Below are 18,150 nucleotides of genomic sequence, written 5' to 3'. Positions count from 1 at the left end.
GCCAAAGAGGAATCACTGATATTTGATCATTGAGCAGATTACTAGTTATTCACTATCTGATTTTTTTTAGACTTTTCTTTCTTGTTTTTATCGGAGTTTTTCTCCAGTGGCGGAGTCGTAACTGCTTCCTGACTCAGCCCACTCTTCTGACCCCAAGCTCACCTTCTCTCCCCACATCAGAGGCTGACTGAGGATGTGTGTTAGACGTGATGTCACTCTTACGGCACGGTGTGTGTGTGTGTGTGTGTGTGTGTGTGTGTGTGTGTGTGTGTGTGTGTGTGTGTGTGTGTGTGTGTGTGTGTGTGTGTGTGTGTGTGTGTGTGTGTGTGTGGACAGGGACAGGGACAGCTGTCGGGGCCTAGATGGACTTTGAAATTACTGTCAAAATTACAGACACTCTTGCAATAAATTTCCGATAAATGTGGTGGCGTAAAGAAATGTCTACAGAATTACAGGATGTGAGTAAATATACTACTTATGTTGATGTAAATGTTACTTTCCTTGCTCTCCTCTGACTCCTCTTCTTTTCCTCTCCTCTTAAGCCCCGCAGGTCTGACCGGCAGCCCCGTCATCTCCGACATCTCCCTGATCCGCCTGTCGCCCGCCGCCGTGGCGACCGGCGACTCCCCCTTCAGCCCGCCGCACCCATACGTCAACCCTCACATGGAGCATTACCTGCGCTCAGTGCACGGCAGCCCCACGCTGTCCATGATCTCTGCAGCCAGAGGACTCAGCCCGGCCGACTGTGAGTGACTGAACCCAAACGACACAAATATTTATATATTATGAGTATCCTTTAAGATCATAGAAAATTCTACAAAATGAAAAAATGCAGCTTTGAAAAAAACTAGAAAAAAAAATTAAATAAAAGGAAATAATAATCAACTGAAAGAAATGAGGAATGTGAGGGAATTGACGTCATTTCAATGAATTTTGTTTTAATCAGAGGAGTCTGGTGCATACTGTAGTGTGGTTGCACACACAGAACCTCTTCCTGTAGCGTTGGACCTTAAATGGACTTTGATGCATAGAAACAGGATTCTGCAAACAGGCCTGTGATACTGAGAGGGATCCTTAAAGGAATCTGGGGAAATTGATAAAAGGAAGGGCTTCCAGCCCCCCCACCCCCCTCCTCTTGCCAGGACGCGATGACAACTCTTTCTTCAGCGCTGAATTACAATAACAGACCGTCCAGAGGCAGCGGGACGCGACATAAATCTTCTTTTACAGTCTGTCAGTGGAAATGTGCCGTAGCTTTAAACTTAAATAAGCCCTGCCTGTGATAAAGCAGAAGGGCCGGGGGGGACCTGAGCCCGGCTCCATGAGAGGAGGAGCCGGGGGCTTCACAGGGTTTTACGTTCTCCAGGTGACCTTTTCTTTCCTCCAACGATCAAATGGGAACACGCTGCATCTACGCCCACAGCTTTGTTTGGGTATTAGCTCTGTGTTGTGTGATTTGAAACGACATTTAACCATTCTGGAGTGTCTCCCTCTTTTTCTCACATGACATCATTGAGCCTTCATCTTTGTCTTTTCAGCTAAATCACATTTGTTCTCTTAACTTTCCTAGCACTAAAGAAATAAATGCTGTGGCATGGTCTGATTCTAATGGTTCAAACGGTCCATAATCTCTACACAACAAACAAACACAGGCTCTGAATCTGAATTTAGGGCCTCAAATATTCCTTAACGTAAAGAATAAAGTGTCAACATGTTATCCTGTTTATCATACAGATACTTAACATAGATCAGATAAGATAATTTCATGACGAACACTCATTTAACATGAGTGTATTACTAATTAAAAGCTTCTGCTGAGCCTGCGCTGCTACGTAAACATTGGCAGCAGAGTCAAACCTACTAGCTAGCTACATAGCAGCAGCATATTCACAGTTTAAGTTTAAATCAAAATTCAGACAGAGAATGTGACGACTTCTAAGAATGTTGATGTTGAAGTCTTGATTCTTTTCAGTTTAAAAACCTGACACGTCTTCTTGTCTTGTAACAACAAGAAGCCGTTTGTAGCTTGCTAGCTGGCATGTCTTGGCGTGGGGATACAGCTAGCTAGGCTACATGAAAACATTCAGAACATAACTGAGTGTAGAATCCCGCAGTTGACCAATCAAAACTGTACATCACAAAATTATGTTGATGAACTCTTACTCTTGAAGGAAATCTGCTTTGCTATGTTTTGGAGCTAATTTAGCCTTTAGCCCTCAAAGTGACTGATGAACTCTCTACCTTAATCAGATTATGAAAGGGGGTTTAAGGCTTTTGTAAGGTTTCTGTTTAATAGAAGTGAGCGTCCATAAGGTTATGAAAACAGCTCTGGTCTTCGTCTTCGTCTTCCTCATGTTAGTCAGATGGAATGTGATCCTCTCAGGACGGAGACGTCAGCGTGCGTCTGCTCTGCTTTAGGGCCGGGGTCCTGATCGGGTCTGAAAGTCCACTTAGGCCGAGTCGATGAGGTTCAGTCTGAGCACACGTTCCTCCACAAACCACCAAGAAACCTGAACAACTACATCAACTCTAACCCCCCCCCCCCCCCCCCCCCCCTCTCTCTTTCTCCAAAGTGGCTCACGAGCACCTGAAGGACCGCGCTCTATTCGGGCTCCCTCCTCCGCCTCCGGGGGCGAGTCCAGCTGAGTACTACCACCTGATGGCCAGCCACCGGAGCCCGTACGGGGAGCTGCTGATGCAGGGGGCCGCCGCCGGGACCCACCTGCCCGACTACATTACCCCCATCGACAGTGAGTAACTCAGCCAGCAAACACACCGCCACCGCCGCCGTTACTACGCCGACGCTCACCACATACTGTGACATGACTTCATGACAGGATCCTTTCCTGTGGTCACATATTTGCTACCTAAAACCATTAAACACAAGATGTTCCGCCGTGTAAACAGTGATTCCAATACATCTGACGAGCATCAAACCGTTTTAGTCGCAGGGTTTCAGTTCCTCTTCTTTACTGGCCATTATTAGACTTATTTCTGACTATTCTGACCTTGATTTACACAACAGGAGAAGTGAGCACACAAAAATCTAGTTGTTCTTTCACAGAGTATAAATTTGGTTTTGGCATAAAGGACGTGCGTGTGCTTTTGTGCCTGAGCCTGGAGGAAGTCCTGTCCAGGCAGAGGAAGCCGCCCGCCATGGCTCCTCCGCAGCCATTCAACATGCTGATACTGATTAAGCAGGATGAAATTCCTACCAGGACGCGGCTCCAGGTGGATGATGAAACAGAGATCACAGGCCGGCGCATAAATAAAAAAGGCTTGTATACATTTTTCATGTCAAGCTGCTTCAAACGGTCGAGGGCTTCAGGTGGCGGCTGCACGCTAAACAATATTTCTCCCTCCGAGCCTCCACCAGCACTTTTCCATAAACAACCAGGACTTATTGTAGCGCCGTGACATTTCAAGCGAACGCCACGGCAGGATACACGAGGTCGCGGCAGGTATATTTAACGTAATGAACGCCGGCTTTCATCCCGCGCTTCCCTCCGCGCCTTAAAAGGGCAGCCGTGTCTGAGAGCCAGACTGATGGAGGGGATCTCCTGATGATGAATACCAGAGCGTACGCCATCATCTGCCAGCTCTAGAGCGGCTTGGCCTCATTCCTCCTCCCTCTGCTGCAACACTGAAGTGACAGTTCCTCTGTAAACCAGTCAACGCTCGGCTGTCACCAACAGTACCAACGGGTCAGACGCAGGTTAGGAGAAGAGTCGAGCAGGAATGAGCCCAAGATGAGTCGGTCTGCACTTCACATCTCGGAATGTTTATAATATTGTTTTAATAAAAATCCATTTAGATGCCCGCCTCAAAATGTCATAATACAGAGCTAAAAAGATGTAGACAAGTAGTATGTAGACACAACTTTTCTTCAGTTAACACATGTACACAAGATCGACTTGTTTTTAAGCATTGAAGCGTTGAATTCCAGTAGTTAAAAATCGCAATTGGTGCCAAGTCGACAAAGAACGTTTTTTGGCAACTCTCACACCAAACCAGCACACACACACACACACACACACACACACACACACACACACTAAAGGGTCGGCCTGGTTCCTTCAGTGTTTGGGGGTTAAACTGCTTCCTGCTGTGGGTTGCAGCCGCCCCTCGCTCAGACAGCTCAGGCTTGTGAATGGACCTGCTGTGTTTGTGGTGTCGGAGCCAAAGGCCGGCCGGCTGCCAAAAGCGTGAAGCCGGCCAGCCGGGCGCACTAAAGCTGTCATAAGTGACTCTGCAGCCGCCCCGAACACTGAGCAGGAGCTGCGGCCAAAACAAACGCACAGCACACGTTTGGTTTGGACTCAACTAAGAGCCGGCGTAAAGATATTCACACAGTGTAGAGAGCAGAGGAAGAGCTGATGAAGAAGAGGGAGCCACGGTCAAACATGTCCCACTACACAAGCTCCACAGAAAGTGCTTATGAATCCATATGAAGACATTTAATTACAGTATCGTTCAAACAAACACCTTTACTTCAATAAAGCATTATTTTTAATTTATTGTGGAAGTCACACTGTGGAGACACACACACACACTCACACACACTCTCACTCTAAAAATCACTCCACACACACACACACACACTCCTCGGCCCTCCTGGTGGCGGCTGCTGATATAAATCACAGCAGAGGGAGGAAGGGTGTGTGTGTGTGTTTGTGGGGGTGTGGAGCGAGTCAGGCCACGCGTTTCCATTGGTCCATTTATCAGGGGAAGTGGCACATTAATAAACACATCTCCCAAGAGGTGAGAGGAAGTAACAGAGATGAATACGGCTGCCATGTTTTCCTGAATGGCTTCTCCGCCGCGCTCCGTCCTCACCCGGACAAAAAAAAAATAGAAAATCGCACCTGATCCTCACTCTGCACCCCCCGCCAACCCCCCCAGCTTTCACCCCGAGCTCCATGTCTGGTTAGGAGCTGGTTAAATGTCCAAATTAGCATCCCATGACACACCGAACCTCCACACACACGCACACACACACACACACAGACGCTCGGCGGTAATGCCTTTCGCTCACGAGGGGAACGGAATAAATGTCCCATCACAAGAGCTTTCCCCGGAGAAATGAGGGCCTGATGGTTTTTCCTCTTTTGTGGATTTGTTATATCATCCTTCAAATTCCATGTGTCCCAGGATAAATCCCCCGCCCCCCCCTCCTCCCTCCCTCCCTCCCTCCCTCTCTCTCACACAGGCTCACTAATTTCTAAACAGATAACATATGTTAGCGCTTTGTAGAGAGGAACAACCTCTGAGCCTGCAACATTACAGAGCAGAGAAACAAAACAAAGCTGAATGAATCCACAAAGAACACCCGGGAAGAAGTAATCAACCATCAATACCACAGAGGAGATACTGGAACTCTGGAACTGAGGGGACGGCAGAATGAAAATATTTCTGTTTTGGGATCACATGAAGGGAAAGCAAAGGACAAAAGGAAGAAACCAGGTGGAGGAGTGAATTTCATTTTCACTTTCATTCATTCTCTTCTTCTACTCTACACTCTGCTGCCTTGGAGGAGGTTTCTCTTTTTGCTGATCACCAATTGACTATAACACACAATTTCAATCAAGTAGGATTCATCAACAAGTGTGCCAGCGTGTCCTACAGACGAGTCATGACCCCAGGTCCATGTGTTTTTTGAGATAAGAGATCCTGACAAACAAACAAATTTAGCTCATCTAAAAAGTACAATAAATATGTAAGAGTACACGTTGCTGTACTGTCAGTGGGAGCGTAAACAAATATTTACAGACCCTGCAGAAATCACTCCTCAGCTTCCTGCCTGAGCTATTTCGGGACGGCGGCGTTGAAGCGGGAGTTGGAAAGCCCTGACGGCTCACCGGGCTCCAGCCGGGATCGGCCGTGATTGATGCAGACGCGTCCTCCCCGTGACACCCAAAGCCCACAGACACACAACAAACATATCAATAACACACAATACTGTGAGCGCTATGTACGCAGTGATGGAGACTAGCAGAGCAAATACACTCGACTACAGATACACAAGTAGTTCTCAGGTCCTTCCCTGCAGTATCAGTACCACAGTGGACAGAGGAATTCCTGGTTCAAGGAAACTGTTTTTAATATTAAAGTCAAGTAGTTCTAGCTGGAAAATCATCCGGAATATGAAAAGTGAAATGAGTCATAGTTAGTTTTCCAGTGTTTTTGTGAGTACAGTGTGTGTGAGGGACTCGATCGCTGTCCCTCATTAAGATTCAGACATAACTAATCAATCTCGCCACAATAATTCCCCTATAATTACCTGAGATAAACATCAGAGAGTCCAGCCGGGACGTCACCGTGTTAAATGAGAGCGATTTAGGCAGAATCGATTTCTAACTGTGAGGAAATGTATGCAGAGTGATCCGGATCAATGCCCGGATCTTAAATGTTAATTCAGGACTTAAGCTTCAATCACTTCGCCACACTAGGACCCCTTTATAGCAAACAAACCAACCTGAGCGCTAAGAAACAAGTGAACCAATGAACAGTGTAGAGATGTAACAGTGACAGGTCCACCGCCAAATAAGCATTGTCTCCAAAATACAATGCCTGATCTCACCTTGTGTCATCTCTTCCTTCAACACACCTCTTGGTTGACCTAAGTTACCCCCCCTGCTGTCCCACAGTGTCGCGGTTCTCCAGCCCCAGACTGACTCCCAGGCTCAGCAGGAAGAGGGCGCTGTCCATCTCCCCGCTGTCCGACGCTAGCATCGACCTGCAGACGATGATCCGCACGTCTCCCAATTCCCTGGTGGCCTACATCAACAACTCACGGTCCAGCTCGGCCGCCAGCAGCTCATACGGCCACCTGTCTGTTGGAGGCATCAGGTGAAGCTCCGCACCCCTAGCCCCTGAACACACAATAACTCCCATGATGCATTTAGGTTGACGGGCAGGTGCATCTTTCTCGTTTGCAGCCCGTCCTTCCCGTTCCATCACCCCATCAATCCCATGGCCTACCAGCAGCTCCTGTCCCAGCAGCGAGGCCTCAGCGCCTTTGGCCACACCCCTCCTCTCCTCCAGCCCTCGCCCACCTTCGCCAGCCGCCCGCCCGGCCTCGGCCTCTCAGCCCTGCACGCCTCCAACACCGACCTGCCCTCCAAGGTTAACACACACACATACACACACACAACACACACACGATACTGCTCGACAATGAAGCAGAAGCGATGTTTACTTTTCTCTCCTATATTTCTTTATAATTTTACATTCTTTTTCAAAATCACTCAGAATCTTCTCATGGAATTTTCTTGAAAATGTTGAGGCTTGTTTATGAATTGATTTTATTCCTGCAATTCCTAAAGCAGTCTTGGAGGTTTTAAGGCAAAGATGGAAAGAAAAAGTTTTACAGAATTATTTATTATGAGATTTTTACATTTTTCCTCCATACCTCCATATTTTCGGGGTTCTGGGAAATCTGCTCTTAACTTCAAAATAACCACATGAAATACATCCTTTATCCAACCATATGGAATATTTACCTCCTTAACAAGGAGATTTTAGTGCCATTTCTTTTTATTAGATTTTACTTGAATTTTGATTCCTTTTCAGTTTTTGGGCAGCACAAACGTTATGAAAGCTCAGCCGACTCATTAGTCCTTCATCTCTCATCTGTGGCCTGAGGAGCCAATCATGGGTCAATGTGGGCCTGGGTCTAAAGATCAGTGCCATCTGTAAACAGGGGTCCAGTCTGTGTTATTTGATGGTTCTGGTTAAAGGAAATCCCCCCCTCTCGGTTTCTGCGTTGGCAGCTACTGAAGCTGCCGCTGAGCCAAACCTGGAGTTTAGCAGCTGTAATTTTCCAGCTGTTTGTTTTCACGTTGGATTTTGTTTTCTGCGTTTTATCTCTATTGCCCCTTTCCCTGAGTCACGCCGCAGCTCTGTTATGATTTGCGGCGTCGGCCAATCACAGTGCAGCGTCCTGCCTTGATGTAAACTCTTAGTGGGAGAGCCGTGATTTCCCTCTGCCCACACACACACACACACACACACACACACACACACACACACACACACACAGCTTGATTTTCATAGAAATGAAATAAAATGAAACACTTAAAAAAAAATTTTATTTTCGATTTAAAAATGTATTTTATATGTTTATTATTATCATCTTCATCATTTTTATACAATTGTACATTAATAATTATATGAAATAAAATGTGTGTGATGTGTGTAGAATATATATTAATGTTATTTTCTTATCTCATATAATTTGTACTTGTACTCTTTGTAACCACACCGGACAGGAAGCTGAATCTTTCTTTCTCTTTTTTCTCTAAGAACTCTGGCAGCGACTCAGCAGTCAGCAGCACCGTTGACCCCATGATCACCAAGAGGTCAAAGGTTAAAATGGAAACAGAGGGACTGAGGCCATTATCTCCCTGTTCACCGGTAAAATGTTCTCTGATTGATATTAGATGTTTATAAATCATTGATTCTGTACATGTTATGAGAAAAAACTATACTCAACATTCTGCTTAAGTGCCGTACACGTGTAAATATACTGAGTAATGCTGCACCTTGCTTTCTGTGTACCGCTGTCAACCCAGACAAAGACACACACACACACACACACACACACACACACACACACACCCTCAACGTGCTGACTGCAGCATGTTTGTCTCTGCCCCACGCACACTATCTTCATCAATTCTGGAGGCCCCAAGACGACTGCGCAGACCGCCGTCCCCATGCATCAAATCCAAACCTGCCCCGCTACCGGAGAGGGCCCACAAATTTGTCAAAAGACGGAGAGGGAGAGGGAGGGGGGGAGAGAGGGAGAAAGAGAAAGAGAGAGAGAGAGAGAGAGAGAGAGAGAGAGAGAGAGAGAGAGAGAGAGAGAGGGGAAGAAAAAGACTCCTCACATGACAATAACGCAATATTTCATTAAAATGAAGTGCTCTGGCACAGTTTACAGTGGCCACAGAGAGAGAGAGAGAGAGAAAGAGAGAGAGGGAGTGTAGGGGGCGACTGAATGAATGGATGCAAAGCTCTTATCATGTGGAGTTTTTCTTCTCAGACGATCCACTTTAGAAGGGGGTCATGGGAGTCGGCGGCTCCCAGGGGCCGCGAGTAACCATAGAGACACACAACTGTTGTTTCCTCAACCAAATAACTTCATTTATGGAGGGAAACATTTTCACTCCAAGGTTTTCAAATATTTCAATTATAGTATTTAAAAAAATAAATTGTGTGGATTTGATCTGCCGGTCAACCTCCTGACCCAACCTCTTGGAACACAAACGTCTCAACCAAATGCCTTGACAATCATCCAGTAGTTGAGAGATTTGACCCTACATCGACCTAAAAACCACCCAGCTGTCTCACGGTTTGGCAACTCAACAACTCACTCTCCTGTTCTTCACAGGACCATCTCAGTCTGATGGACATGAAGGACGACGTGGACAGAGACGAATGCAAGCAGGAGTCCGAGGCCATTTATGAGACCAACTGCCACTGGGAGGGCTGCAGCAAGGAGTACGACACACAGGACCAGCTGGTTCATGTAAGGCTGTGTGTGTGTGTGTGTGTGTGTGTGTGTGTGTGTGTGTGTGTGTGTGTGTGTGTGTGTGTGTGTGTGTGTGTGTACTTCCAATGTTGCTCACATGTGGCAACCTTGTGACGAAACCACAGGACGCAGCATCAGTCAGCTTGAGGCGACTTCGACTCCTTCAAATTAAAGCGCTCCACCCCAGACAGACATGCAAACAGCTCCAAACAGAGGAGCCAGGAATGTTCCCCGTTTCAAGAGAGACGGCGTATACGTTCAACGTTCATCAGAGGCTCTGAAGCTCCGAGTCGGAGATCATCCGGGGGCTCCTGCTCTCTCGTCTGCCTGGAGTAACATAAACAGTAAACTGATTGATGACCTCGCCGCAGATTTCCTTTGCTAACGCAAGCCGTCGCTGCCTTTGTTTTCTCGCCGTCTCTTTGGTGGGAGTCCAGTTTAAATGTCTTTAATCTGGTTTTGAACGATGTGGCGAGGAGTGTTTTGTAAGCAAAAGAGTGAGAGAGAAAACACAAAAACGGAGAGTTAAAGTTAAGTAAATAGTCGTACGTCATTTTGAAATGGCTGCAGTTGGTATGAAGGGACTGACAGGTGATTCCTCCTTACTCTCATCTGTTACCCAGGCTTTGTTCTCCTGTCCCGTCACTTCGGTACCAGCTGGACCCTCAGTAACACATTACAACAGATCCAACAGATTTGGACCCGGAAACACAGTCCAAACTACAAATATCAACCAAATAGTGGAGATTCAGGTCACAAAAAAGGATTTGTTGATTTAATGTTGCATCACCTTTTCACAACACAAACGCTAAATATGAGGTCAAGTTTAAGTCAGTATAATAAGTTCTATGGGTTCTACTGCATTTTCCCACGTTGGAGGTCAGATTTTTCCAAGTTCCGAGCCCAATGTATAGCAGAATCATGCACAAACCCAACTCAGTGGCATTGTGGGTAATGTGGTCCTTCAGCTCTAACCATGGCTCCTCGTCTGTGCCTTTTCTTGTTGTTACTTTACAGGTAAATAACAAATGAAACTATGAAACACGTTAAATTTAGCTCAGCGTTTTCACATGAACTATTTTCATTACTGCTAATTATTCTTTTTTTGCGCTGAAGATATTGCATTAAAGTCACAACAGTCCTCATTAGTGGGAGAGCTGTAGGCCCCTTGGAGAACCAGAAGACGGATGGATTTCTGCATTAAAGTCTTATCTAGCACAACATGAGAGCCTCTTACTGGACAACCAGGATACTCAATTCTCTCTCTCTCTCTTTTTGTGTGTGTGTGTGTACACGCTCCCACAGCACATCAATAATGACCACATCCATGGAGAGAAGAAGGAGTTTGTGTGCCGCTGGGAGGAATGTTCGCGGGAGCAGAAGCCCTTCAAAGCTCAGTACATGCTGGTGGTTCACATGCGCCGGCACACAGGGGAGAAACCACACAAGTGCACGGTGGGTAACGGATGGCCAATGAGGGCCCCCGGTGGGCCCCCACGGGCGGGACACTCATGCTCTCTAAACACTAGAATCTGTACATGTGTACACATGCACACCCACACATACACACACATGTACACAGTATACTCAAACACACACACATATACATCTGACCTCCCCACGCGTGCGCTCAGTGACACACATGCACACACACACTGTACACGCCCTCTTGGGATGAATCTCTCTTCTTCTCGTCATTGCCAACATCAAATGTACATAAATCTTAAAGCAGCCTGCAGGCTGCAACAAATGTTTGACATTTGACAAACAACAACACGTAGGCACACAACATGTGTACTTCGTGATGTAGGTGTGTAGACCTGAAATACTGATGTGATGTTATATTGAGAATGCTTATTTTTTTTGGTCATGGATGAATATTCATGGGTAACTTATAGGTGAATTTGTGTGTGTGTCTGTTGCTCTGCAGTTCGAGGGCTGTGCCAAGGCTTACTCGCGCCTGGAGAATCTGAAAACACACCTGCGCTCACACACCGGGGAGAAGCCGTACGTCTGCGAGCACGAAGGATGCAACAAAGCCTTCTCTAATGCATCGGACCGCGCCAAACACCAGAACCGGACTCACTCCAACGAGGTATGAACGACATGTTTCCACTCCACTGTGGGAGCAACCAAACACAGCAGAAGGAGAAATGAGCATAGATACCTCGGCGCTCCAGTGCATGTCTACACACCCTCCTCAGTTAATAATGAGGTGTAGATCTAATGAGCACGACGGCCCACAATGCATTAGGCCGAATCATGCCCCTCCCCCCTGCCGAGAGACCACCTGCAGTCGCTGAATAGGAAATGAAACCTGGAAGCGATTCAGAAACCTCGCCGCATATCCATCAGTGAGACGCCGCTGATGTGGGAATTCACCGACAGAGCAACATCCCACTCACACACTCACACACACAGTATGCCAGCACATGTACACACACACACAAGCCTCTTGTAGATCTGCAGCGAATATAACACAATGAAATAAAGCAATGGCACAGCGCTCACACAAATGAAGGAGGAGGAGATACAGGATGTAACAGTTTTGTCCATGTGTGTGTACAGAAACCGTACGTGTGCAAGATCCCTGGCTGCACAAAGCGTTACACAGACCCGAGCTCTCTCAGGAAACACGTCAAGACGGTCCACGGACCCGAGGCCCACGTCACCAAGAAGCAGCGGGGGGAGCTGCCGCCCCGACCGCCGGCGCCAAGAGAGAACGGCGAGAACGAGACGGGTCCCAGAGATAGAATCCAGAGGGGGGATAAGATATCAGAAAACAGCTCCCCCAGAGGTGTGGAGGACTACCTGCACGTCAAATCTATCAAGACCGAAAACCCTGTGGTAAGATCGCATGACTTGATACAATTTCATCATACTAACAACACTGAACCTCATTAATGCAAGAATCCAGAGTACATTCGATGGAACCTCACGATGTGTCTGAGAGTCAAACCTCAACAATTCCAGCTGCATTAAGCACAAATCCTGTTGGGACATTTTGCCTCTTTATCCTAAAAACTTTCCTTAATGTAAATAACTTCTACTTTAATTCTCCCCGTCTCTGCTTGCTGCTTGATTTTCTTCATTTCTCTCCCTTTTCCCTGACTTTCCTTAAGGACAGACCTTAATGAGGTGAGCGCTTCCTCACCCCATCTTCATCATCCGTGGAAACGTTTGATTTCAAAATGACATATTGACATTAACCTCATTTGCCGGAGGTTGTTCGGGAGGCGCATGATGTAATTTAATGACGAGTGTGATCAATTGATTATTGATAGTTAAAGGTAAAAGCTGAAAATGTGCATGTTCAGTTTTCAGCTTCGGCCTGCAAAATCAAAATATCCTGAAAGATCTTCACTTGCAAATAAATGCACTGACAAGAGCCTGTTTCTATTTGCATATATGTAAATCTTATGAAATACTGTTTCATTTTCTTATACCACACAACAGAGACTTGGCCTGAGACCAGGTCTGTCCCTTTTGCTTTACATGTCCAATGTAAGACCTTACAGTGGCTGAGAGAGCGATCACATGCCCGACAGAGAGCCTGAACATGATAAAAGCCACTCCAGGATTAATATTCAAACTCTGGGAATTGGTTTTGGCTCTGAGTGCAAACGCTGCCAAATATCAAGCTGTGATCAAGAGCAGTGAATACATTAATGTCAGCGAGGAAGCCCGGGACCTGTGCAGGGCGCCTCTGACAGATCCTCCACTTAGCTCTGTTATTATCCTGAGGGGGATTTAGTTTTCATGTCCAAACCAGACAAAAATAAAGGTGCATCACCCACAACATGCTGATTCATATCCGTGCCAGAATAAATAATCATGGAATCTTGTCCATTCTCCAGCAGAGAGACCACGATTCCATCCAAACATTCCACAAACCATTCCAAACCCTTTGGAGCACTAAACAATCTGACAAAGTATCGCATCCTGGTCACCCATCATCTCGTTGTGATTGGCTCGCCGCTTTTTCATCTTGATCCTTTCCAACTCACAGATGGACTGAGGCCCCCTGTACTTTGCGGTACAACCCCCCTCCCCCCAAGAAACACTCATTATTTACAATTAGGCTGGGGGCGGATAAAACACTGCATGAGTCACCGTTCCTGGTGCCATGTTAAACCGCCACCCCACTTTGGTCCTGGCAGAGCAATAATGTGGTTCCCCCCCCCTCTCCCTCTCTCTATGCAGATGTATCAGTCCAGCCCTGGCGGTCAGTCATCATGTAGCAGCGAACCATCACCACTTGGCAGTGCCGCCAACAATGACAGTGGAGTAGAGATGGCGGCCTACAGCGGGGGCAGCCTGGGAGACCTCACCGCGCTGGACGAGCAACACTACCTGGAGTCGGCAGGTTTTGAAGATTCCCTCGGCGGGGTCACGGCGGTGGGCCTCAACTTCTGCAAGCAACTGGGCAGCAGCCAACGCCTAGAGCGACTGAAGATGGAGAAGCTGAAGACGGTGAGGGACTCGTGTCGGTGGGCCCGAGAATCAAAACTCCCGACCCTCGGCACCAAGCTTCCACCCATACCAACAAGTGGTGAGTGGACAGAAAAGGGTTGCTGGGCTTTGTTGTACTGATGTCTTGTTTTTTATTCTCACTGGTTTCCTCATTCTGTCCCTCAGGATCCCTCCTGGAGAGTCAGAGTATGGGTGGTTGTCCGATATCCCTCCCTGGTCCCAGCCTGGGAGATCTGCTCTCGAGTCAAACTCTGCTGGGCCACCTCTCAGAACGCCGTGACAGCACCTCCAGCACCTTGAGCTCTGTTTACACTCTGAGCCGCCGCTCCTCAGGCATCTCCCACTGCTCCTCCAGCCGCCGCTCCAGCCAGGCCTCGCAGTTTGGCGCCAACCGCCGCGGCAACGTCAGCTCAGCGGACTCCTACGACCCCATCTCCACTGACATCTCCCGACGGTCCAGTGAGACCAGCCAGTATGGAGGAGGGGGTGGTCTTCCAAGCCCCCTCAGCTTGACCCCAGCCCAGCATTACCGCCTCAAAGCCAAATACGCTGCTGCCACTGGGGGCGCTCCACCCACACCTCTCCCCTACATGGACCGAATGAGTCTAAAAACACGTCTAGCATTGTACGGGGACTGCCAGGATTCCTCCACCATCAGTAGCTCCAAAGGTCTGACCTCCAGGCAGTACAGTGACTATGCAGCTCGTAGCTTGATGCCTCATGAGATTCCATCTAATGTCCCCCGTCGAGCCAGTGACCCTGTGAGACGGCTGGCCATAGACCCACTTGGTCAGCCACGAATGCAACGCTACAGTAGTGTGGGAACGCTTAGTTCTGGAGTGAACCTGAATCCTCATCCACCTCTGGCTGCAGATCGGAGACTTTTACCGCAGCGATCAGATGGTAGTCTTCACCACTACAGCTACGGCCTGAGACCACCCAGTATTTCAGAGAACATCCCAATGGGGACAATGACTGATGAGGACATGTTGTTTCCTGACAGAGCACCAGTGAGTCAGCAACACGTACAAGGTTACCAAGGAAACCCTAACCTCCAAGAGCAGTTGTACTACCAGAGAAGGATGGACGCTAAAGTGAACCCACCAACTTCCATCGGACAGCAAATGTGTTTATCTTCACCTCGAGACAGGAAGTCCAACAGCATGTCTGCAGGGCCGGTAGAGGTCAGAGGGAACCTGGCTGTCCTTCAGCAGAATCAGAACTTCGGACATTTCAATGGCAACTTCACCTCCAACCCACAGATGATTGAAAATGTCTCTCAGCAGAAATACAGACAGCAGAACACTGAGCCAAGAGCAAACCGCTGTCAGCAGCAGCCCTCAAATCTAACTGAAGCAATCATCTCTCAGCTCACCTTCAACCAAGGCATCACTCCTTATGATAGTAACGGTAATACCACTTATCCACCCCATAATAACACAGCATCAGTCAGTGGGAACATGCAGAGCTCCAGCTGTAAACAGGAGACGGCTGACGTGCAGAATGTTGATGTTCACTACATTAATTCTAGATTTCAACCCGTTCAAGTCAAACTGGAGGACTTTGATGGATCAACAATGGTTTCAGAACAGCAGAATTGTAATACAACCTCCCAGAATCCCAAGCAAAGTGGGAATCAAGGCGGCTTACAGCCAAGGCCACCAACAGAATCTAAACCTCTGCACAGGCATTATCCAGGGCCAAAGCGAGCAGGACTCGTTCTGAATCCAGGCTTTGCCAGCTCAGACAATGCATCCAAAATAGACAATGGTGAGGTAAGAGTACGTCTCTGCTGTGAGAACTCTGAGAACACTGCGATGTACTACACTGGGCAGATTCAAGTGTTTGAGCCCATCAAAAACTTGGACAATCATATATCTCAGTTTGTCGCAGACGAAAGCGATGCAGGTGGCGACCAGAACCCCAGGACTGCAGACTGCAGTGACACAGCACTGGAACAAGGACAGATCGACTTCGACACAATGCTGGACGACGGGGATCATTCCAGCCTCATGTCAGGAACATTGAGCCCAGGTCTTCTGCAGGGCTTGTCCAGGAGCTCGTCTCGCCTGACCACGCCCAGGAACTCAGTCACATTGCCCTCGTTGCCAGCCGGGACGGGAAACATGGCCATCGGGGACATGAGCTCTTTGCTGAGCGCGCTGGCAGAGGAGAGCAAGTTCCTGGACCTGATGTCTTAGCCACATGTCGGGGCTGAACGTTTCCTCGGACAGAAGGAAAACTCAAACCTAACATAACATGCAGATGGTTTTTGAATTCTTGGCACATGATAAACCTTTGACCGGGGATTAGAACTGATCACAAGTGATTATGATGATGTATGCTTGCCCATTACTGCCAAAATAAAAGACAAAGTCAAAACTTTGGAAGACCTGCGTAATGGGCTCCCATACAAGTTGAACTGCCAGAAATCTCTGCAGCGTGTGACTCATCTTTTCTTGTACAGTTTCATTTGTTAATTATGTTAAATGGCCATTTTCTATGTTTTTGAAAAGCCATATTTTTTGCCTTAGGTAGTAAAAATGATTTAAACATCAGAGCCGTTCTTTAAGTTGTAAATGATTGCGTAGATCTGCGGTGGAATCAGTTTACAAAGTGCCTGGCTCAGCCGAATGTATGCATATTGTGTATGTGACACAGGTTCATGTGTAAATGCAAGCAGGTACACGTTTGATACCTTTGTGCTGTGTGTAGAATGTACCATCATCAGTTATGGGTTCACTCATTTTACACTGTCAACTCCAAGAGCTAAAGTTTATTGCGTATCAGTTTTGTTTGTGAGTCGCTCATTTCTGTTGTGGACACGTCAGCACCAACAGAACCTTTCATCGCCCGAGTTTACAGTCACGGTCCTCAGCCAGCCGTTACTTGATTGCTGCACTGCTGCTGAGATTAACTGTGACATCTCAGTGTCAGACATCAGAGACCTGATCTGTGACTGGAATCATAAAAACAGGAATTAAAAATCAGTCGTTCTCTCGCAGCGGAAAGAGCAAAAGGCTTGGGCGAGCTCCGTGAATACAGAACATCCAGCCAGAGACCCCACGCTTCTTTTCTACATTGTGATAACGGCGTGTTGCGCTGGTTAGATGTAAATATCATTTCTACATTTTTAAGAAATACAATATTGACAATGATTTTTTACCAAATTTTGTTTGTGGTTCTTTCATACGGCAGATTGAGTGAAACAATGTAAACGTGATGACTGTGGGTTAGAGGGGTCCATTGGAAAGCTACTGGTCATTTTGGAGAAACATTGTGTTTCCAGGGTTGCGTGGATCGACCGCACATCCCTAAAGTGACAGACAGCCAGATAACAACACCAAATACGGGAAAGAATTATCCTCTTAAATATTTTGCATAAAAATCCCAATAGAGTGGGTTCACATGTGTTTCCACCCTGGACTTCATTAGAAAGGCATTAAAGCTTTGACTGCCAGTCAACGCTACATCATCTCTAACAGCAAATAAAGAGAATTTAGAAGTCGACATATGTGAGAGAAACGTACAAAACAATTGGTTTCGCCGACGTCACATTAGAGGATCTGTGTGCTGCCTCTCCTCTGAGTGTCATTGGTTCTAATGAATCTACCACTGGTCCTGATAACGCACAACAGAGCCACCTAGTGATGGGGTTATGCCATGATAATCATCTATTAATTGGTTCTCAATCAGGCCTTGATGGAGGAATGTAAATCCAGCTTCCTTGAACGTGTCAGACGATTCCTCACCTCATACACTCTAAATTGGTCTTTGCCATTCTTAAGCATTTCCTCCTGCTTGCCTCCTCCCGTTGTGCAGGCAGGAGGAGTGCGCTTCAATTATTCAACAGCAAAACTTTTGTCTTTGAAGCCACATTCCTTTGCCGACGGTGCACTTTCCTCACACCTTGACCCTTTCTTGTTTTACGCCACGCTTCTCTTTTTTAAGGCTTCACCTCTCTGCGCGCAGCTTGAAAAGGCTTCCTCTGACCTCGCCTTGCCTCTGTGTAATGTAAATTCTGATTAGAAAGTGATGAAACAGGAAGCTAACAGGAGGGGAAAAGGCCAGAGCGGCGGCGGCTGCGGTTAGCGTGTGTGTACTTCAGTATTAGCAGTGACAGCCCGGCCCAGAGGAGGCCG

At 47.2% G+C, this 18,150-nt stretch overlaps 1 protein-coding gene across 1 annotated transcript; it reads left to right on the top strand.

Moving 5' to 3' along the window:
- Positions 1-648: 648 nt before the first annotated feature.
- LOC143002369 (zinc finger protein GLI2-like) lies at positions 649-17,107 on the top strand. The gene is made up of 12 exons (XM_076152441.1): positions 649-745; positions 2,574-2,750; positions 6,648-6,849; positions 6,939-7,125; positions 8,305-8,415; positions 9,395-9,532; positions 10,841-10,990; positions 11,466-11,630; positions 12,104-12,382; positions 13,739-14,087; positions 14,174-15,739; positions 15,773-17,107. Exons 1-12 carry the CDS (start codon positions 664-666, stop codon positions 16,207-16,209), a joined length of 3,843 nt encoding a protein of 1,280 aa, XP_076008556.1. The 5' UTR covers positions 649-663; the 3' UTR covers positions 16,210-17,107.
- Positions 17,108-18,150: the final 1,043 nt, after the last annotated feature.

The sequence above is a fragment of the Genypterus blacodes genome, unplaced genomic scaffold (genome assembly GCF_046128005.1).
Source record: "Genypterus blacodes isolate CSIRO-AG114 ecotype Tasmania unplaced genomic scaffold, CSIRO-AGI_Gbla_v1 ptg000056l_1, whole genome shotgun sequence".
In the NCBI taxonomy this organism is placed as follows: Eukaryota; Metazoa; Chordata; class Actinopteri; order Ophidiiformes; family Ophidiidae; genus Genypterus; species Genypterus blacodes.
This window is presented reverse-complemented; position numbering and strand designations above follow the sequence as displayed.

What these genes read in the sequence shown, in the direction of transcription:
- LOC143002369 (XM_076152441.1), top strand. Translation starts at nt 664, where the DNA reads ATGGAGCATTACCTGCGCTCAGTGCACGGCAGCCCCACGCTGTCCATG. An exon ending in CTGTCTGTTGGAGGCATCAG is followed by an intron (nt 6,850 to 6,938) that starts GTGAAGCTCCGC and finishes TCTCGTTTGCAG; the next exon opens with CCCGTCCTTCCCGTTCCATC. An exon ending in ACCGGACTCACTCCAACGAG is followed by an intron (nt 11,631 to 12,103) that starts GTATGAACGACA and finishes GTGTGTGTACAG; the next exon opens with AAACCGTACGTGTGCAAGAT.